At 54.3% G+C, this 21,461-nt stretch overlaps 2 protein-coding genes across 2 annotated transcripts; both read left to right on the top strand.

Moving 5' to 3' along the window:
* Nucleotides 1–113: 113 nt before the first annotated feature.
* On the top strand, nucleotides 114–14,001 carry LOC131592803 (non-lysosomal glucosylceramidase-like). The gene is made up of 17 exons (XM_058864593.1): nucleotides 114–329; nucleotides 4,138–4,229; nucleotides 4,433–4,548; nucleotides 4,652–4,870; nucleotides 5,479–5,718; nucleotides 6,069–6,171; nucleotides 7,433–7,586; nucleotides 7,856–7,981; nucleotides 8,084–8,268; nucleotides 8,610–8,714; nucleotides 9,326–9,433; nucleotides 9,917–10,068; nucleotides 10,203–10,309; nucleotides 10,446–10,588; nucleotides 10,916–11,022; nucleotides 12,798–12,989; nucleotides 13,077–14,001. The coding sequence occupies exons 1-17, from the start codon at nucleotides 151–153 to the stop codon at nucleotides 13,308–13,310; spliced, it is 2,562 nt and encodes an 853-aa protein (XP_058720576.1). The 5' UTR covers nucleotides 114–150; the 3' UTR covers nucleotides 13,311–14,001.
* Nucleotides 14,002–16,813: 2,812 nt separating this feature from the next.
* Nucleotides 16,814–19,010, top strand: LOC131592808 (avidin-like). Its single transcript, XM_058864599.1, has 4 exons — nucleotides 16,814–16,963; nucleotides 17,047–17,257; nucleotides 17,652–17,772; nucleotides 18,874–19,010. The coding sequence occupies exons 1-4, from the start codon at nucleotides 16,892–16,894 to the stop codon at nucleotides 18,926–18,928; spliced, it is 459 nt and encodes a 152-aa protein (XP_058720582.1). The 5' UTR covers nucleotides 16,814–16,891; the 3' UTR covers nucleotides 18,929–19,010.
* The last annotated feature ends 2,451 nt before the right edge of the window (nucleotides 19,011–21,461 follow it).

The raw sequence follows: 21,461 nt of genomic DNA, 5'->3' as shown, positions 1-21,461 counted from the left end.
GCGCTCGGCCGCGCTCGGCCGGGCGCCCCGGGGGCCGGCGGCGGGGCGGGTCCGTGTTTCCGCCGTGCCCCGGGGGCGCGGGCGGGGCGGGGCGGGGCGGGGCGGGGCGGGGCGGTGAAGAAGAGGGCGCGCACGGGGCGGGGGGCGGTGATGGCGGCGGCGGAGGAGCCGCTGATGCGGCGCTATGAGGGGACGGCGAAGGGCCGCGGCGTGGCGGCGGACGGCTGGCGCGTCTGCCTGGCACACAGCTTCGAGGAGCTGCGGCAGCCCTACGGCGCCGGGGACGTGCCGCTCCGCGATGTCCTGCGGCACATCGGCCTCGGCTTGCGGTACGGCGGGGGATGGAGGGGGCCGGGGACACACCGGGACGAGGGAGGGCGTCCCGCGGGGGACACAGCATTGCGCTGGAGCCGCTCGGTGCCGCGGGGGCCTCGCCCCGGGGAGGCACCGGCGTTGTCCCGGTGTGTGGACGGCAAAGTCCGGCGGATCACGGAAGGCCCGGGGCTAGCGGGAGCCGCCCTCCTGCCGCCCGGAGCCGCCGGCACCCTCCAGCCTTCCTGGCGCCGGCACTGGGAACAATTGGTGCTAAAGGGACAGCACCCGGCGCTCGGGCCCCTCAGAACGGGGGGAGCTGGCAGGGCTGGGGGCATCGCCTGTGGATGGGGACCCCCGTCTCCCACCCCCAGGGCTCATCGCTGCCGCATCCTCCCCGGCCTCGTCCCCAGAGCTGGCAGCTGGAGGTTAAACTGGAGCCGGCTGGGAGGGGTTTGGAACGCTGTGTGCTGTGGCAGGTTTGGGAACGGGGTACCTCTCCCACCTTTTTTGCTTTGGGGTGAGCTGGAAGTAACGACGGAGAGCACGCGTGGAAAGCGAGAGTGTTGTTTTAACCTTTAACGCTGGAGTGCTGGCAGTGTTTGTGCAGCGGTCAGGCTGAACGCTGGGACCAGCACTGCTTATTTCCTTGTGCTGGATTTATGTCTCCTGCCTCCATTTTCTGCTGGTGGAGGCTGCTGCTTGCCAAGCTGGTTCCTGCAAAGCTGGATGAAAGGGCAGACTGGATTGCTGCAGGGTGCTGCATGCTGGTCTGACCTGAGACACCCCAGTGTGAGCCTGGGCATCAAGGAAGGGAGAGCATGGGTCATGTGCTGGAGATAAATAAAGGCTGCTGGAAAAGCCACCGTGGCAGGTTGGGATGAGCTGAGCATGTGGGAAAGCGTGAAGTTCTGGTGGGGTGAGCAGGGAGGAGAAGCCATCCTGGCTTTGTTCTCACTGAAGCCTGGAAGTGCCTTGTATCAGTCCTAGGAAATGGTCTTTGAAAGCAAGAAGCTTGAAGTCAAACTATTGCCTCTTCTCCTGTTCAAGTTTAGGAGGTAATTTGGTTGTTATCTCAAAATATTTTTGCAGTGGCAAGAGCTTCCTTGCAAGGAGATTCCAGCCTCAAGAGCAGAGGAGACAAAGTGCTATGGTGATAAGAAGTACTTGTGTGGGTTTGATTTAAAACCCAAGGCCAATGTGGTTGGCTGAAAGGGCAGCCCATTCAAGGATGTGAGGATACATGGGAGGGTGCATGCTCCAGGCATTGGTGGGCACCTCAGCATCTGCCTGGCTGGGGAAGCCAGCTCATGGAAACCTGGGTGCTAATGCTGCAAGAGGAACCTGGAGCTCAGTTCTGTGCCATGATGCAGGGATCTGTGAAGCCCTGCAGATTGGCCTGCCCTTTCCTGAATCATCCATGTTGCCCTTGAGTGGCCCCTGTGCTAGGGATGTTTTCAAAACTTGGCATGGCTTGGTGCATCAAGTACAAAGTCACCTGGTGCAGGTGCCTGTAGCCAGTGAGAAGGCCTTGGGGTCACTGCACATCATCAGCTCAGGAGGTCCAGGACTGGCAGAGAAGCCACCACATCCTGGGCTGATGTTGTTACATTGAATTAAACATGATGATGAGTGCCCTCTTCTGTAGCGCCAGCCCTAGATGCAGGTGACATGGCTGGGGGTGTTGACAATCCTGGGGCAGGATTTTTTGTTAATAAGGGCTCATGGGGTAACTGGGGGACATGCACATCTGGAAAGAAAGGGTTGCACAGAGGACTCAGCTGGGGCTGGCAAGGCAGGAGAAGAGGTGCAGGTAGGTTTCTGCAGAGGTAGCTCATGTGTCCTGAGGGGGGTCATGGCATGAATCCAGATCAGCTGGGTAATGTTCAGGCACGTTTTAATTCTACTGCCAGTTTGAAGGGGAAGAAATGCTCTCCAGCCCTTGCAGGGCTTTTGGGTCTACAGAACACAAGGTCTTTCTCCTGGTTATTTTTCAATCCTGGCAAACCTGTTAATAGCCAGCAGTTGGGCATTGACCACTGGGCTTCTCTTCTTGGCTTGCATGATTTTGGGAGAAGCTGGCAGGAGAAAAGTTTGCTACTGAGATGGTAAAATTACTTTGGCAGTGGCAGTAAGTCACAAACTTTTTCTACTGTGTTCTCCTGTAAAAACTGCTTCCTGTAAAAGTCAATCTGCCTCCTTTCCAAGGAGTAGGGATGCCCCACTAGGCTGTGCTGCAGCCACTCTGCCTGGGCACCTTATTTCCTGTTGCCAGAAGCCTGCTGGGGAAGCTGGATTGGTTCCCTGACACTGGGTTGAAAAGGAGTAGTAATCATTTCCTTGAGAGTGGTAAACACTGCCAAAACCCCGCCTTGGCAGGGTAATGCTGGGGCTGTCCTGGCTGGAGAAGAGCAGTTGCAGCAGAGATAGCTGGAAGATAGTGGCAGGCCCTGGTTCAGGGCAGTCATGCAGGACAGGCTGGTTCTCATCACACCCTGAACCTCTGTGAGCAAAGCATCTGTAGACAGTCCAACGTAAAGCTGAGTCTGTAGGAGTGGAGAGCAGGCTGCAGTTGGATCCTGTGAGATTGCAACCCAGAAAATCTCACCCTGAGAGGGATTTGGGGATCTTAGATATTGGTGAATAAAGGTGAATGCCCAGTGAACAGTGAAAAAAGCGTATGTGGGTTGTTTCTGTTTGGGAAGCAGTTATGTTTTCATGGAAGAGCTTCTCCCCCTTGCTCCTGGGTATACATGTCCTGGGGGATTATTGCTCATTGCCCATCACCTGTGCACTGCATCCTGTGAAACCAGGGGCAGGACAGGCTGCGTACTCCTGGTTGGGATGGTTTTCTGCTTGGCAGTATGGCATGGGTGTGGCAGGTAGCTCAGGGACATTGCCCACTTTGGGGGCTCTTGGGACCCCACTGCCCACCTGGCATTCCAGGGCTATGGAGCTGCCAGCTGGGTCTTGCCTGACTGTTTGCTGGGCAAGGTTCAGCAGAGTCTGGTCTGGTAGCTGATTTCCGTGTGCTAATTGTCTCTGTACAGAAGGCTTAACTTGGGGCAGTTTATTAGCCAAAGCCCATACTTTACAAGCCAGTACTTTACTGACTTGGAGCCTAGCCCTGTGCCTCTTGCCTGGAGTGGTGCTGGCACACCCAGCTGCAGGTGTGCCCCTGTTTGGATGTCTTGATTCCCAGACCTTTGGGTGAGAAATTATCTGATCAGCAGTGCTGGTCTGTACAGTTGGTGTGTGGGCAGAGGCAAGTCCCCAGGATCCTGCTAGCTGCAGACAGCAATCATCACCACTTCCAGGGCAAGGCTGCCCTGTGCCCTCTGCCCCTGATGATGTGGCACAGGGGTGTGGTAGTGTATGGAAATGGGGACGTGGCGGTAGAAGAGCAAGGCTCATGTCCCTGGAGCAGTGTGTGTCTCCTCTGGGCTTGCACCTCTGCTTGCAGCCCTTCCTTAGCAGGACATTGCATACCAGGCATGGAGGTAGTGCTGGTCCTTGTGTGCATTCCCACTTCTCCATGAAGGTCTGGGAAAGCCTCCTGTGCTACATAAGCTGGGAGTCCTGCTCTTGAGTTGCCTTTGCAGTCAGTCCTGAGCTGCCTGAACTCTGCCTGTTTGTTCTTGCTGACCAGTTCCAGATGGGTGATAGAGCCTTATCACCCCTTGTGCCATGGGCACAGGGACACAGGTTCCTGCTGTACATCTCTACATGGAGGGAAAGCTCAACCTGTGCTCATCCTGCCCGGTGACTCTGAAGGGATGGTATTTCCTGCTCCTGACTTCTTCAATGCTTTTCTTTCCCTTGCAGATACTTCAGGTGGTGGTTCAAGAAGACCCGCATAGAGAAGAAATCTGCCTTCATTGACCTCTTGTGTGCTGTTCCTCTACAGCAGATCTATGGTCAGCTTCCACTTTGGGCACTTGGGTGGGCAGGGATTCACGTGGTGCCATCAAGGTGCTAGATGGAACAAGCAAGTCGGGGAGCTTGTGTGATATAGGTGATGCCAAGTGGCTTTCCTCTGCAGAGATGCATGGGGAGAGTTCTTGAGCCAGGTGCCACCAGAGGGAAGAATGGGGGTGCTAACTATTGGTGTCTTTGCCAGGGTGTCCGCTGGGTGGGATCGGAGGAGGCACCATCACCCGTGGCTGGCGGGGAGAGTTCTGCCGCTGGCAGCTGAACCCTGGCCTTTACCACTATGAAACGGTCATTGCCAATCAGGTAGGGTCATTGAGGGCAGAGAGTGTCACTGCAGCAGGCTGGGTGGGTGGGACATCTGCCACAGGGCCCATCTCCTCCCCTACACGTGCTCTCTCCTCCACAGTTCACGGTGTGCCTGCGGTGCAAGGGGCAGACGATCTACCAGCAGGTCTTGTCCGTGGAGAGACCCAGCAGGCTGCAGGGCTGGAACTGGGGCTACTGCGGCCACTACGCCTTTTACCATGCCCTGTACCCCCGTGCCTGGCTGGTGTACGAGCTGCCGGGGCAGAAGGTGGTGCTGACTTGCCGACAGCTCTCTCCCGTCATCCCCCATGACTATCAGGTAAGGCAGGGCCGGCTTTCCCAGCATTTCCCGGTGTCTGCGCTCAGCCGGGCTTTCCCAGCGTTTCCCGGTGTCTGCGCTCAGCCGGGCTTTCCCAGCGTTTCCCGGTGTCTGCACTCAGCCGTGCTCCCAGGCGGGGGAAGGCGTGCGGGAGCTCGGCATTGCAGCAAGGGACGGCTCGGCGCTGCCACACTGCCCGTGCTGGCTGCCAGCCCCAGGCGAGGGTGGCAGCTGTGCTGCTGACACGTCTGACCTTCCTCTTACCCCGGCGCAGCACGTGAGCCTGTATCAACCTGCCGAGCAGATGAGTGATGAGGCACCCGCCTGAGCCCTAAACGCCGCTTTCCGCCTCTCTGCTGCCCGCCGTGCTGTTTGCCAGCCCAGGGCTTCTCTTTTGGATTTTATCTTGCCGAAGGGCCTCCCAAATTCCTGCGCTCCTGCTGCTGCAGCTCCTCAGCTTGGCAGCAGGCGCCCAGACCGAGTTATTATTGCCGGTGCCCTTGCTGCCGCTGCACGGCGTGTGGTGTCCCCAGCAGCGGGGGAAATGATGCCGGGGCAGCTGCCTGTGGAGCAGCAGCCCTGTAGACAGCATTGTGTGTCTCTGCCAGGACTCCAGCTTGCCAGTGGGAGTGTTCATCTGGGAGGTGGAGAACGGGAGGGATGAGGACGTGGAAGTGTCCATCATGTTCAGCCTGCAGAACGGCACGGGAGCGGAGGAGGACAGGAGCGGTGGGCACTGGAACGAGCCCTTCACCTTCCAGAAGGATGGCGAGCGGGTGGCTGGAGTCCTGCTACACCACTGCCCAGCTGTGAACTCTTTCACCTTGGCCATCTCTGCCTGGGAGAAGGTAAAGGGCTGGCTCTGCTGCTGGGGCTCCTGCTGGGGAGGTTGTGCAGCCCTGCTGGACTTGGGGGAGCTGTCTGCAGGCAGCTGGCAAAGGATGGATGTGCAAGGGCTTGGGGTTGACAGCGGTTCTCAGCGCTTGCCTGATGCCAGGAGTGGGGACATGACTCCCCTGAGAGCAGCCTCTTTGGGGGTGGTGTCAGGAGAGCAGCTGAGGCAACAAGTTTGGAGTTGGAGTTGCTGGGCAGCACGTGGGGAGTGAGTGTGATCTCCTGGTGGTGCTGTCGGGGAGTGGAGAGCATTAATCTTGTCCTCCAAAGCAGCAGCCCCTGATGATGCTCTTCCCTTCCTCAGGCTGGCACAGGAGTCTCCCATGTCACGGCATTCAATCCCATGGGATTGGGCAGAGAGGTGTGGCAGGACCTCCTGCAGGATGGCAGGCTGGATTCACCCACCGGTGAGGCCCTCCATCCTCCGTGGGATGGGAGTGGGGGGAGCAGGGGAAATGGGTGGCCATGCTGGTTCTGTGCACCCAAGCCAGGGCAGAGTTCTTTCCTGCAGCCTGCTTGGCTGATAAGAATTTCTCCAGGATGCTGTGGCTTGTTCCCAAATTTAGGCAGTATCCAAACTTCCTGTTGCTTGTCCTTGTTGTGGTTTTCCAAAAGCTGTTCATATCACTTTGGGACTGTTCTTGGGTATTGGTTACACGTGCCCAAGTCTGTGTGTTGATGCCCGCTAAATTGAGATTTCTGCTATGGAGCCAGCATGCTGCCCAGACACCTTTCCTCAGTTTCTGTTTTCAGATAAATGAGCTGTGTCCTGTCAGATTTGTTCTTGCCAGCATTTAAAAGTGCTTGGGTTTTAGTGCTGCCATTACTTGCTGTCCTCTTCCTACTAACAGTTCTCTGAACATCTCTGGTATTCCTTTGATAATTCTGCATCCATTCTTAGGTGTCTGGTCACTCCCTTAGGAGGAGTCTTGAAGCAAGGTGTCATCTCCAGCCTTTGCTGCTCACCTCCTATTGCCATATTAGGTGACCATTTCCCTAATGTCTGTCAGTTTTTAAGCAAGGATGATGCTGACAAACTAATGATGCTGGGTCTTTGCAAGATTTCTTGAGGCCTAAATTATGTAAATGATGTGTCTACTATGTAATTTTTTCCAGAAAAATGAGCTTCCTGCCTAGATGTACTCAGAGCTCTCCAGGCTATTGGGATGTGGTTTTCTTTCAGGCATGCCAGACATTATTATAGTCAGGATCTGTGCTTATGTTGCTCTAATGAGTTTACCTTGTATACATGTCAGAACCAGCATATAATTATCCAGCCACCTCAGGGCTTTTCTTAAATACCAGCATGGCTCAAGCACCCTGCAAAAAGCTGGAAACAATGACTGTCCCTAGAAAGTCACAGTGTCTCTGAGTGCTGGGCAGATACAGAGTCATGGGATACTCTGTAGCTTCCATTCATGCCTGGTGACTTTTCCTGCCTGATTTGTTCCTGTTCTTGGATGACTGAATCCTTTTAACCACTCCTCCCATGGAAGGTATTTTTTACCTGCGGCAACGTCATCCCTTAAAGCCTTGGGCTGTACCTTCCAGGGTGTACAGGGGCTTTGGTATGCCCACTCTTATCTCTCTCAAGGTGTGCTTGAACTTCAGTTACCCTCCCTTTGGTCTTCTTTGGTTGCTTAAGAGTGTCTTAATTTTTCCTGTCAGGTAAAAGCAGGCCAACAGAAAAGGGGGAGGTGACAGCAGCAGCAGTATGTGCCAGCTGCCAGGTGCCTGCCCATGGGCACAAGACGCTGGAGTTGGCCCTGGCTTGGGACATGCCCTGTGTTCACTTTGGCTCCAAGGAGAAGCTGCACCTCAGGTAGGTGGGTTGTCTCGAGTGGTGTTTGTCTCATGGCCATAAAGCCCCCTTTTCCCTCCTTCCTGACTTGTGTACCAAGTGGGGACCTTTTGCCACCCACTCCTCCTGGCTGTGGCCCTGCCAGCTCAAGGAGGGGACCCTGTGACTACCCCCTGCTCCCCAGTAGCAGCTGAGTTCTGCTGTTCACTGTAGTCCAGTGTCCCTCTGTGGTGTCCGTTGGGTTTCCCAGGTGGAGCCCATGGGGTGCTCATCAAACCCTCACTTGGCAGGCGGTACACCCGGTTTTTTGGCAGCAAAGGTGATGCTGCACCTGCCCTGTCCCATTACGCCCTGACACACTACAAGGAATGGGAGAGGAAGATCGAAGCATGGCAGAATCCCATCCTGGAGAACAGGTAGGACAGATGAGAGCACCTTCCCAGTGCCCCCCTGGCGTTGGCTGCCACAGGAGCATCACCAGCTCGGCCTCTGAGGGTGAGCTTCCCTCTTTCCCGCAGCCAGCTGCCTTCCTGGTACAAGTCAGCCCTCTTCAATGAGCTCTACTTCATGACGGATGGTGGCACCATCTGGATGGAGGTGCCTCCTGATTGCTGTGCCGAGGACCTGCAGGGGCCGGCGGGGGCGGGACTGTCCCACCTCCTCCCTGTCCTGCGGGAATATGGAAGGTTTGCTTATTTGGAAGGTAACTCACAAGGACGTGAGGGATGCTCCCAACTCAACCCCTCCCATTACTATGGCCATCTGTTTTTCACCTGCCATGGGGATGTTTTTCATACTCCAGTGTGTAGAGAGCAGTGCTATTGCCAGGAAAACCCCTTTTTTAGTAGCCCCAAAGGATTTGGCATGAAGTGTTCCCCAGATCCTTGGTGTCCTGTGTAGAGAGTGAAAGTGTCTTTGAACGGAAGCCCCTGCCCGTGGTGGGAAAGATCCCCCTGTCCTGGGCCATGTGGAGGGAGGACCCTTCCCCCTTTTCCCCTTGCCATGGCAGTCTCCTTTCCCTCACCATCTGCCCCGTCCCGCCAGGCCAGGAGTACCGCATGTACAACACCTACGATGTCCATTTCTACGCCTCCTTCGCTCTCATCATGCTGTGGCCCAAGCTGCAGATCAGCCTGCAGTATGACATTGGTGAGTGTCCCCAGAGGCCCTGCCTTGGTGCCTGCTCAGGGCTTCACCTTGGGAAGAGAGGGAGGGTTTGGGACAGGGGCTGCTGTAGGGATGTGAGCCATGGAGCCAGCTCTGCTGTGCCCAGGGCTTGCAGGCCTGGAATGCTGCTGCCTCAGCATCTCTATGCCCAGCACTGGGGGTGCCCTCTTGCCATGCTGGGGGTGCACAGCTTGCTCTTCCTGCCCTGGGGGAGCCCCTGCTCTTCCCAGCTCTGTCCTTGCCCCTTGCAGAGCAGTCACATAGAGCTGGTTGCAGAATCAAACTTCTCTCTATGGGTTTGGTGGCTGCTTGGTGATGGCCTGAGTAGGGGTGTGGAGCACAGTGCTTTGCTGTGCTGTAATAGGGCTGAGCCTGCTGGTCTCCCTTTCCTGCCCTTCCTTAATGGGGTGGTGACAGTTGCATGTCCCCTGCTGAGCAGTGGGTGGAGAGCAGCCTGTCCATTTGTCCATCTTGGAGCTCCAAAGGGCAGCCTGGCATGCTGGTGTTGGTGGCTCTGTCTGGGCTTTTATGCTTGGACTTTTCTGCAGCAGTTTCTGCTGCCTTTCTTACATATCCTGCTTTGTTCTCTGCAGCTGTCACTGTGGTGAATGAAGATGTCCAGCCACGACAGTACCTGATGTGTGGTCAGACAGCCCAGGTGAAGATGAAGAATGTGGTGCCACATGACATTGGGGACCCAGGTGAGGGGTCTGTTGGGGTTGTGGGGGAGCAGAGGGGGTGCCAAGCTGTGGAAAATGGGTGTGGGATATGAAATAAACTGTTTATTCTTGTCAAGCATTGGAACTGTCTGCCTGAGAAGTTGTGGTGCCATCATCCCTGATGTATTTAAAAGAAGTGTAGATGTGGCACTTAAGGATGTGGTTCAGTGGTGGACTTAGCAGTGCCGAGAGGTCTTTTCCAACTTAAATGATTCTTTGATTCTGTATTTTCTGGGAATGGAAAGCTGGATGGTGTGGGGTGGTGATGAAGACCGTGCTGCATGGAACTTTTACAAGGGAGACGGAGGGAAGTAGCAGGAAGGCTGTTCTCACTAGAGATGGCACAGGGTACAACATATTATTTCAGTGCTGTTTGATCACAGCACCCTTGGGTCCTTGCTCCTGTGTAGGAGGAGGGATGTTTGTTGCTTGCTGCCCTGCTGCATCTGGTCTGTCCTGGTTTAGGTGATGAGCCATGGCAGCGTGTCAATGCCTACCTGATGCACGACACTGCTGACTGGAAGGACCTCAACCTGAAGTTTGTGCTGCAGGTGTACCGTGACTACTACCTGACACATGACTCCCTGTACCTGCAGGACATGTGGCCAGTGTGCCAGGTACTGGGAGATCAGACCCCGGAGCATGTTCCCTCTGGAGCCAAGCAGCTTCCTGAGAGGATGGATGCTCCTGAGCAGTGTGAGGAGCTTCCAGGATGTGAGGACTGCGTGACCATCTCCTGCCTCTCCCACAGGCTGTGATGGAGTCGGAGCTGAAGTTTGACACGGATAATGATGGGCTCATTGAAAACGGTGGCTTTGCTGACCAGACATACGATGCGTGGGTGGTGCATGGAGCCAGGTGAGAAAGAGAGGCAAGTGGGAGATGGGGGCTGTGGGGTAGGACATAGCTCAGAGCTGGGCCTTTGTGTCCCATTTCCCATGGAGCCCTTGAGGTGTCCCACATTCCTGATACTTCTCTTGTTTGGCTCTGGCAGTGCCTACTGCGGCGGACTGTGGCTGGCTGCTGTCTGCATGATGTGCAAGATGGCAGAAGTGCTCGGGGATACTGAGATCCAGCAGAAATACCAGGGCATCCTGAACAAGGGCAAGGAGGCATTTGAGAGGATGCTCTGGAATGGTGGGTGCTCAGCAGTGAGGAACCACACTCAGCTGGCTGTGTGTCCCTTGGGAGGGAGTGGCTCCTCCGTGGATCATGGAGCCTTGTGGGGAATGGGGGAAGGAAGGGGCAATACTGTCCCTGCAGACAGGGGGGAAGTGCTGCAGGGACAGTATTGCCCCTTCCTTCCCCCATTTAGAAGGGAGGTGCTGCCCCTCTAAATGGAGGGGAAGGAGCAGGTGTCTAGGAGGGAACAGGTATGGGAATAGAAGAGGAGTCTTGTAGGGACAGCTCACCCGAGCCAGTGTCCTAATCTATTGATTTTAAACTGTTTTCTGCCTTTCCCAGGAAAATACTACAACTACGATAGCAGTGGAAGTGACACATCCAGCAGCATCATGTCAGACCAGTGTGCTGGGCAGTGGTTTCTCGGAGTTTGTGGTCTGGACCATGAGGTAAGAGAAGGGGCTGCCTGGTGTGGTTGGGGTGAGATGGGACCTGTGGCAGGAGGGAAGCAGCAGCAGGGCTGGCATGTGTTGGAGGTTACACTTTAGGGCTAGTGTGGGGGGTGCCTGCCTGTTCTCTCACTCTGCACACCCTAGGGGAGGATATTGGATGGATACAGTGGAATCCATCTTAAACCAAAACCCTCTCACAGAGAGGCCCTGCAGCAGGGATGTGTAACTGCAGTTAGCTTTCGCCCCAGTGGGGTTTGCTGTGGGCAAGGTGCTGTTTGTCTAAAAACAGCAGAAAAACGTGTATGAAACTTTCCACAACATTCGCTGCCCTAAAAAGTCCAAAATTAATATCGAAGGGAACTATGGTTTATTCCAAGTCCTGAGGGCTGTGTCTCTTCAGTTGGAAGAGGAGAATTGGCTGCAGGCTCCTCATGTCTGGTGGGGTGGTCAGAGCCGCTGCTGGTGCTCAAGACCTTAAAGAGAGAGGGGCAGTGGTTTGTTTATACCCCGTGGGCATTTGTCACAGCAAAGCTTTCTGCTGGACATGGGCAAGCAAAGGCCTCGGCTGAGTGAAGGGAGGAGTGGCATTGTCTGTGGGAGGGCGACAAACCACTTCAGTGTCTGCTGGGAAATCAGAGGGGAGCTTCAGGTGACTTCACCTGGTCACTCCCTCCTGTGCTTAACCCAGTGAGGGTTGGGGCTGTGTCTGGGGCTCCAGGCAGGGTCTGGCCCAGCCCTCCTGCAGTAATGCCCTTTTGGGGAGGAAACAGTAAACGTGGTGCCATCCAGAATCTGGGCTGCCTTTCCCCAGCCTCAGACTCCTGCTGCTGAAGGTGGCACTTCTCCCTTTGTCTCTGGTGAGCTCTGAGCCGACTGGGAGGTGGGACTGTGGTGAATTCCTCTCCTCTGTTCCTATGACATTTCATGGATTTTTTCCATGTATTTTGATCCATCTCCTGGCTGCCATCACTCCTGTCTGTAGCCTCATTAACGAGGCCTTGCTGGGTGCAGAGTGCAGCAGTGAACAAGTCAGAAATGTGATGTAAGAACAGCCTGAGATCCAGTCCTGAAGAAAGTGTACCCCAAAGCTTCTGCCAGAGAAGGGCACACCAGCCCTTCACTGATTCCCAAAGCACCCTCTGGGCTTATCCCCAGAGCCACACTGGGGGAAAATGTCTGCAGGGAATGCTTGGCTTGAGCATAGAGAGAAGGGTTTTTCTGCTTTTGCTTTGAGTGTGCCAAAGCTGTCTGGCTGGCCTTTCCTGGCCAGGTTCTGCCTAGTGCCATGCCAGTCTCTGCTTCCACCAACTCTGGTGTCACCAGACCGAGAACAAGTGTCTGGCACCTCTCTGGTCTGTGCTGATGAGCCTCCTGCCTCTTGTCTCTCTTGCAAGTGACAACCATAAAGCAGATGAAGATGGTATGGTTGGCCAGGTCCCCAAAGCCAACCCCCAAGCGATGGGGAAGGGGCATGGTCAGTGACTGTGGGTGAGAATCTGTTTTTGGAGATCGACTAGTTGGATGAGCTGTCAGCATCCTCTTGAGGAACATGGAATGTGGTTCAGCACATCTCTGTTAAGTTCTTTGGGGGCTTTTTTATCCTTTTGGGGAAAGAGACGTTTCACTTTGTCCTGTGATTTTTTCTGAGGTGGGAATTTGTTGCAGTTGACTCAGCAAGCAGTATTGCCCTTTTCCTCATGGAAAATTTAATCCCACTCCAGGCCCAGCCTGAGGGGTCCACATGAGCACCAAGCCCATCTCTCTCTGCCCAGGTTTTCCCCAAGAGCCACGTTCTCAGCGCGCTCAAGACCATCTTCGAGAAGAACGTGCTGAGCTTTGCGGGTGGCACCATGGGGGCAGTGAATGGCATGAGACCCGACGGCGTGCCCGACACCTCCAGCGTCCAGTCCAGTGAGGTGTGGGTCGGCGTGGTCTACTCCCTGGCCGCCACCATGATCCAGGAGGTGAGCGGGGATGCCGCTGCCGCGCTTCCCAGCACCTGCTCCTTGCACTCCGTGGAGGTGCTGATGGTCCTGTTCCCTCTCCTGCAGGGCATGGTGGAGGAAGGCTTCCGTACAGCGGAGGGCTGCTACAGGACAGTTTGGGAGCGGCTGGGCATGGCTTTCCAGACACCTGAGGCCTATCGGGAGAAGAAGGTGTACCGCTCGCTGGCCTACATGCGGCCCCTCAGCATCTGGAGCATGCAGCTGGCCCTGGAGCGCCGGGCTGGCCAGGCACCCGCACCGGCACCCGCACAGCTCGGCCAGGGCCCCACGCACCCCTGAGCCTCGTGGCACTGGGCAGGGCACTGGGTGCACCAGGGGCTGGGGGGGCTGCAGATGGCAGGCAGGGACCCTCCCCTCCCGCTCTGTGCTAGTACTCACATTGCTGTTTTCCTTCCCTACCTCCACTACATGCCCTTGACCTCAGGGGGCTTCCAGCCACTGATGCTGAGCACAAAGGGGGACCAGAGGTGTGGGGGATGTCTCCTCAGAGCATGGTGGGTTGAGGAGTTGCTGCTGGAGCCTGTGCCTCCCCTTCCTCATCGCTCAGGGCTCTGATAGCCTGCAGGTTCCCCAGCCAGCCCAAACTGCAGCTGGTGCCTTGTCCAGAGGCACAGGAGACCTCTCTCCTGCAGTCTTTGGGATGGGTAAGGTGGGGACCTGTCCTGCAGGGAAAAAAAGGCTGTGGGTGAATGTGTGTGTGAGGACGCTGGAGTGGTGCACTCAGGCACGTGGATGCTGTAGTTGTCCTGGGGTGACACTGCACATACTGACTGGCTCTGCCCCAGGGGGGCCTGTGGCAGATACAATCCCCAGGGGAGACCCGGCTCCCTGGACGGTGACAATCTGAGCCCAAGAAGCAGGTCCTGGTCTGGTACCATGGCCCCCTCCCTGCTGGTGCCGGGGGCAGGCAGTGGAGCACATTTAAGGGGATAAATCACTTTGGTTCTTAATAAAGCTGTCCAGCTGTCTACTCTTGTTCTTCTTCAGTGTCTTCTTTCCACTAAGCCAAGCCAAAAGAGGAAATCTTTTCTGCTCCCGTGTTTCTTCTTGGATTGGGCTGGTGGGCTAGGGAGGCAGGGAGGGGACAAGTCCCAGGGGTGGTTGGCTGGCTCTTGTGAAGTATGCTAAAGGGAGCAGGATCTGACTCTCCACCCACTTCTCCAGAAGTGGCAGCAGGTAAGACCTGCTTCTTGCTTGGTTCCTGGCTCTGCCCTTCCTGCAGGTGGCGGAGGGGAGAGCGCTCCTCCTAAGGCCTCTGTGGGGAGCTCCTGAGCCACAGCCCTGCGGGCCCTCGGCTAAATCGAAACCCCTTCTGCCCAGGGCTGGGCACCTTCCTTCCTTTTCCTTCTTTCTCTGCCACTGCAGCATTTGGAGGCTGTACCATCCTGGTGTGGGAAGGAAGGAAAGGAGGGAGCTCCACTGCCTTTCCTGTTATGCCCACAGACACACAGAACTCCTGGACTGATGGATACTATACCCCTTGGACAGACAGGGACAGCCCAGTCACCTTTCTGTATGAGGATGTTCTGCCCGCAGTGGGGGTGAATGGACTTGAAAAATTCCCTATTTGCAAAGCTACCAGTGGTGAATGGAGAAAGGGGTGTCTTGTTGCTTTTGGCATTGAATAAAACTGAATTGAGTCTTATTTGTCAGTCCCCAAAGTTAAACATCCTGAATAGAGATGTGAAGATGTGATAGAAGTGGTAAAAAACCAAATAAAGGAAACCAGCAAGTGCTACTATTGATAATGTATCTAAAGCTGCTTAGCTGACACAGCTGACAATCACATTATACTGTAAAAGCCTGCTCCCAGTTTCTAAAGGCAGGGTCTTCTTACACCCTCCTTCCCAGAGTGTGTGTGGAGATTCCTTCCTTTGCATGGGGATACCCCCTTTTTTGAGGCTGAAGCAGAGAGCTTTGCCCAGAATTACTGAAATGGGTGAGTAACTTCAGGCAGTAGTGTGTAATTGGTTTTGCTAGCTTTAATATAATGAATACTGCTTCAAAATAGTGAATCATACTATAGAAATCATTATAGCTTCTAATATGTAGTCAATAATTAAGATATTTTTGTCTAATTATCATGATAAATTATTTGTTTTATATAAATGTATCTGATTTGCCATCCTCAATCCTGTGGTGGTACTATCTTACCCAAAGTTTCTATTACATCTGTACAGACATAATCCATTGACAAAATCTAGGGCTAAGTTGGATTCAGCTATGCCCAAACTCTTCACTGGGCAGGATTCTAGAGTTGAAGAATCCTTTGTGAACCTAGTGATTCAGAAGCTCCCATTCTGCCTGTGATGCTCTTGGAGACAGACACCCCCACAATCCCATGTCCCTCATCTCCTCCATGTCCCAAAGCAGGAGAAAATATGTGGGCCAATTCTGTGCCCACAGCCAGGGTTCCTCTGAGTGCCATGAGGAATTAAGGGTGACAGCTGGGGGACTCTCCCCTCCCAGCATGGGCAGGGGATTGCTGGCACTGCTGTACCTGAAAAATGCCGCTGCACAGTGAAGCCAAAGGTGGGGTAGCTCTTGGCTGCTGGGCTCCTTGCAAGGGTGACATTGGGATCACCTTGTTGGTGGCTGCCAACAACCAGGAGCCCAAGAAGTTCCCAGCTGTGTTCAGGGCTAAAAGGGTTATGTAAGAGCCTGGCTCATTTCTCCACATACCCTGCACGTGACCCTGGGGCTTGTGTGGGTGGCTCGGTCAGTGCCAAGGCACAGTTCCACTTTCAGCCTCCCTAAGCACAGCAGGATGTGTGTCCCACGGCACAGCCCCTCCCCCTGGCAGCTGGGACCAGCCCATGGGCATCAGCTGGGATCAGCTGGGAAAAAGCAACCCCCAGTCTCTAGGCAAGGCAGCAGAGCTGGAAGTACTGGGTACCCCCCTACAGCAGGAGTAGGAGACCCACAGGACCCCCAGGGGCAGCACAGCCAGAGCTGGCAACCTCCTTGATCATGGAAACTGCAGTGTGGTATGGATCTGCATGGTATAGGACAGCACACCCAGAACATGCAGCCCCTCAGGCACAAACTCTGTGGCACAGAGAAAACAGGGGCCACAGGGATGGCACAGCCAGGGCATGCAGCCCCTCACCCTGCACCCGGGACAGCCCAGCACAGCTCAGCACAGCCAGACTCTGCCCACAGCTGCCCTTACCTGCCTGGCTGCAGCATCACGGGGCACGAGCAGGGCCAGGGCCAGCAGCAGCAGCAGCCTGGGGTGCCCATGGTGGTGGTGGCTGTGCGTGGTGCCCAGGCCCTGCTCCTTTCATATCAGAGGGAGCATGGCCTGCTGCCAAGGGACACCCATGGGGTAGGAGAGCCCCGATCCCTCTGCACAGGGATGGAGTATGAGAGGGACACTGAGGGAGGTGGCAGGGAGCATGGCCAGGGCAGCAGGTGAGAAGAGCATTAAAGATATCTCAGGGAGGGCAGGGGACATCTGAGGATATTATAAATATTCTGCTAGAATAATGTATTTAATAATAGAAAATAATTAGTTTTGCTTACAAGTAGAAAATTGTGATGTATATAGTATGGGAGTGTGAAAGTGCTGTGTTTAAAATATGCAGCTATAGAATCACCCCCCCACGAGGAGTTACTGGAATTCCTGTCTTTTTCAGGAGATGGTCACGCACCAGTTATGCTGACTGGAGGTGTCCCACCCTTCCCATTTGAGTTCACTATCAGGGGTTTAAACCAAATATGGAAACACCCACACTGTATAATACCCTGACCAGAGCTGCCACCCACAGCCCTGGCAGCAATAAAAAGGAGAGGGAGCAGGAGCATCAGCAGACACCTGCAAGGAGGACATCCCAATCAACTCTCCGCCTGCTGCAGAGATGGTGCAAGCAACACCCTTCCTCCTCGTGCTCTTCCTGGCCCTGGGGGCTCACGGCCTCTCTGTAAAAAAGGTACCATCAGGGTGGGATGCAGAGGGTGGGGTGGGCAGGGGGCTGTGGCTGCAGGCACCAGTGCTGAGTTCCTTACTCTGCAGTGCTCCCTGACCGGGCGCTGGGTCAATGACCTGGGCTCCAACATGACCATCATGACGGTGAATGCAAATGGTGACTTTGCTGGCGTATACTACACAGCTGTGTCAGACACCACAAAAAAGATCAAGCTGTCACCATTGCTGGGGTCCCAGCACCAGCCAAATCTGCTGAAGCAGCCCACCTTTGGCTTCACTGTCCATTGGACCTTCTCAGGTACTTAGTCTTTTCTCACCATCCTTGTTGCGCCTCCAGCCTCCCTTCTGTCCCTGCCTGCAGTGTCCCTGCTGATTCCCTGCCTTCCCCTGCACCATCCCCACTGCTCTCCCTCTCCCCTCCCTGAGGCTCCCTCATCCTTGTCCCTGGAGCTCCTTGCTTGCTCTCAGCTCCCAGTGCCAGGGTGCAGCAGAGGCAGCAGGGGCTGAAGCCGGCGCTCTCTGCCCCTCTCCGTGGGACACCCGCTGCCCTCTGAGCCCTCCTGCCTGCTGTCCCCATCCCCGCTGTCCCCAGAGGCTGGGGACAGCGGGGCTCTGCTGTCCCTTGTGCTGGGCCAGCCACTGACCTGCCACCCCGGCCACACTCCCCTCCACCTCCTGTCCTGTCCCCACAGACTCCATCACGGTTTTCACGGGCCAGTGCTTCGTGGATGAGGATGGAAAGGAGGTGTTGAAGACCATGTGGCTGCTGAGGTCACACGCAGACAAACGCAGAGACGACTGGAACGCCACCTTGTGAGTTCTCTGTCCCTGCTCTGCACAGGTCCCCTGTGCACCCACGAGGGTTGGGGCTGTCACAAATGAGTGTTTATGTCACTAAGGAGTCACTCTCACACGTGCTGAACAAAGCAGGTTTAGTATCAGTTTGTGAAACTTAGCGATGTCCCATGGCAAGGTTCACTTGTTTGCTTTGCTCAGGGGTAAAACATGGGAAGGAGAAAGGGAGTTAGAATCAATTTGGAATGATTTACATGGAGTTGAAGAAGGAAAAGGAGAAGTGAGACCCTTCCCAAGAATCACAAAATTCAGGGAGGTACCCACTGAATTCTAAACTACTGACGGATCCTAGATGGGGCTTATTCCACTCTTAGACTCAGACCTGCTCCATGGCTGCCGTCTAAAGGATTTGGCAGCACTTCACCGTTGACCAATTTAACCTTTATAAAGTAGTTTGGGAGGGTTTATCACAATTAGAGGAGAGACTTAATTATAGATCCAAGCTGGCAGCAGTCATAGTGCACTTGCTACGGGCTGTTCACATCCCTTCAGCCATGCACTCGGAGGGAGATGGTGGCACAGCCCCTGCAGTGGTCCAGGAGAGCTCAAGGGGCTCACTTAGGAGTCTTGTTGTAAAGTCATGGGGTGATTGACCTCAGGGTGATCAGTCAGTCTTCATGCTGGATGTAGTGTGGGATGGTAATTACAGGAATTTTCCCCAGTTCCAGTAGGGATAACATTGTTCCATTTGGGCTGTGGTTCAGGCAAGTGATATCCCAAGGCCTTTGGACTACTGGTTTCCTTGATTAGGCAACAGAAGGACTTGGTGTGCAAAGTGTCTGTGACAAGTTCAAGGGGAGCTTCACCACCTGAGAGACATTTCCTGAGTGGCCTGAGGATGGGGATGAAGAGTGATGCTCCCAGCCTGTGGTGCTCAGTGCTCGGCAGAGCTGCTGCCATGCACTCGCTGCTGTGCAAGTCAGGGAGGACAGGGTGCTTGTGCACAGCTTCCCTGGGTGTCCTGACAAGGTGCAAATGTTTGGAAGGACACAGGGCTGGCTGGGCATTTGGGCACTGCCGTGTCCCACCCTTACATCTCCTTTGTCTGTGTCCCCACAGGGTCGGCTACAACGAATTCAAGCGCCTGGAAAAGCACACGGAGCCGTGGTGGTAGAACTGGTGTTCCCAGAGAGGAGGCAGTGCCAGGCTTGTAGCCCTTCCTCCTGCCTCAGGCCCTGCTTCTCCCAATAAAGCTTTGCTGCAAACATACACAGTCTCCTCTGTTTGAGAATCAGTGCTCCTGTTCCCCTTCCCCACCATGGCACTGTGCTGCCTCTCTTGTCACTGCCCCTGAAGGCCAGCGTGTCCCTTTGCTGTGCAGTGTGCAGGTGGGCTCTCTGGGCGGGACAGGGAAGAGCTGGGTGTGCTGGGAACCCCCCTTCAGCAGGGGTGGGTGACCCACGGTACCCAGGGACAGCTCAGCCAGAGCTGGCAACCTCCATGGTCATTTTAGCTGCAGTATTGGATGGCACGGCATGATGTGGGATGACATGGCCCAGCACGGCACACCCAGAACATGCAGCCCCTCAGGCACAAACTCTGTGGCACAGAGAAAACAGGGGCCACAGGGATGGCACAGCCAGGGCATGCAGCCTCTCACCCTGCACCTGGGACAGCCCAGCACAGCTCAGCACAGCCAGACTCTGCCCACAGCTGCCCTTACCTGCCTGGCTGCAGCATCACGGGGCACGAGCAGGGCCAGGGCCAGCAGCAGCAGCAGCCTGGGGTGCCCATGGTGGTGGTGGCTGTGCGTGGTGCCCAGGCCCTGCTCCTTTCATATCAGAGGGAGCTGAGCCTGCTGCCAAGGGACACCCATGGGGTAGGAGAGCCCCGATCCCTCTGCACAGGGATGGAGTATGAGAGGGACACTGAGGGAGGTGGCAGGGAGCATGGCCAGGGCAGCAGGTGAGAAGAGCATTAAAGATACCACAGAGAGGGTGGGGGAGGTTTGAGAACACCACAGGAAATGCGTTGGATCTCTGGGACCCCACAGAAAGGGTGAGGGACTTCTGAGGACACCACAACAAGGGTCATTATCTCTTCCTGGCCACAACAGAACTTCTTTTGTGCCAAAGCGTATCCTTAATTGCTCTCAGGGCTGCCAGATAGGAAGCCTCCCACCCTTTCCTCTGTGACCATTCTTCAGCAGACCACTCTGCTGTCCCAGTGCTGCCAGTTGGTGCCAAATGGTCTTCTTTCTGCTCCCAGGGGAGAATTTCTGGGCAGAGGAATAACCTTATCTGGCAAGAGCAAGCTCCCAGATGCCACATCCCTGCACCTCTTGGTGTCTTCCCATGTCAGAGCCCAGAGCCAATGGAGAAGGACAAACGTGCAAAGAAGCTCTCCCTTAGGATGGCTGTGAGAGGCGGAGGGGTACTGTGACACCAGAGTACCAGGGCGTTTCACCTGAGCTCTCCACCTGCACCTGTCTGTGGGGACTGAGAGACATCGATTATGTTATGCCAGCAAAGCTGTTTATTACACTAGATCACCAGCATTTATAGGCCTTTATGTTTTGTATAAAATATTCTTTTCAGACATCTTTGCTTCTGTTCCTTTAGTAACACAATCTTTTTCATTATCATGTACAAACAATGTTTTTGTTACTTTCTTTCACTAGCAATGCCTTTGTTACATTTTTTCATCGGAGCACTCAAACATGATGTCTTGACTTTTGTTCTTGTTTTGGGTTATCTTTCTCACAGCTTTCACTGTACCAGCTCCTAGAGGCTGGTGGCATAACCCAGCTCAGCTGTCTGATCTTCCATAGCTCCCCCATTTTTGTTTCCTATGCAAAGGTTTCATGCATTTTGTTGTTAAAGCAGTTTGTATCTGAAAGGCTATTTTCTTATTTTTATTGGTCATTTCTTAGATACAGGAAAATATACATGGAATGCAGGTTATAATAATAATAATAACTTATTCAATACAATCATGTTACTGACAAAGAGATTTGGAGTATTGATGAGTTCAGCAGGAGAAAATGCAGCACTCAATATGAACGATCAGCAAGTCTCATTTATTGGTAACTCTAAAACCACTTATATAGCGTCAATAATTAGGCTCCTACATAGTGCAAAAGCAAGGTCATTATTGGATGTTTCATTTAAGGTCAACTCCACCTAATTCCACATTCCTGTGATCGCTCATCTATGCTGAATTCACATTCTTCTGATCACTGTGTCCTGTTCTCAGTTAACAGTTATCACTAAGGTCTTCCTGACTTTGCAACATCTCACACTAACTGTACTCTATTGTCTAATTCTTTCCCAGGTAACTGCTGCATGGGAACGTGACCTTTCCTATATAGCCATTCCTCTATAGAGTAAGGGAGAATAAAAGGATAATGTCTAAGGTTTCTTAGGAAGTGGAAATAAATGGCTACTGTTTTAAAGTTCATTTGGTTTGAGTTTAGGGGCTGTGCTGTTTAGGCATGAGGAAGCTCATTACTTGGAAATGTTGAAATTGACATTCTGAAATGTCCTTCTGGAAGCATGGAAGAGGGAATAACTGAAGAAACTTAGGACTTAAAACTTAGTAGGAACACAATAACTTGATGATGATGTGTGCAGTAGGACGTAATATTCTATTTGACTTCTTTGCTCCTGTTCCTTTAGTAACACAATCTCTTGGATTCTTATTGTGAG

Source organism: Poecile atricapillus, chromosome Z (genome assembly GCF_030490865.1).
Source record: "Poecile atricapillus isolate bPoeAtr1 chromosome Z, bPoeAtr1.hap1, whole genome shotgun sequence".
Taxonomy (NCBI): Eukaryota; Metazoa; Chordata; class Aves; order Passeriformes; family Paridae; genus Poecile; species Poecile atricapillus.
Note: the sequence above shows the minus strand (reverse complement) of the source record. Positions and strands in the feature narration are given on the sequence as shown.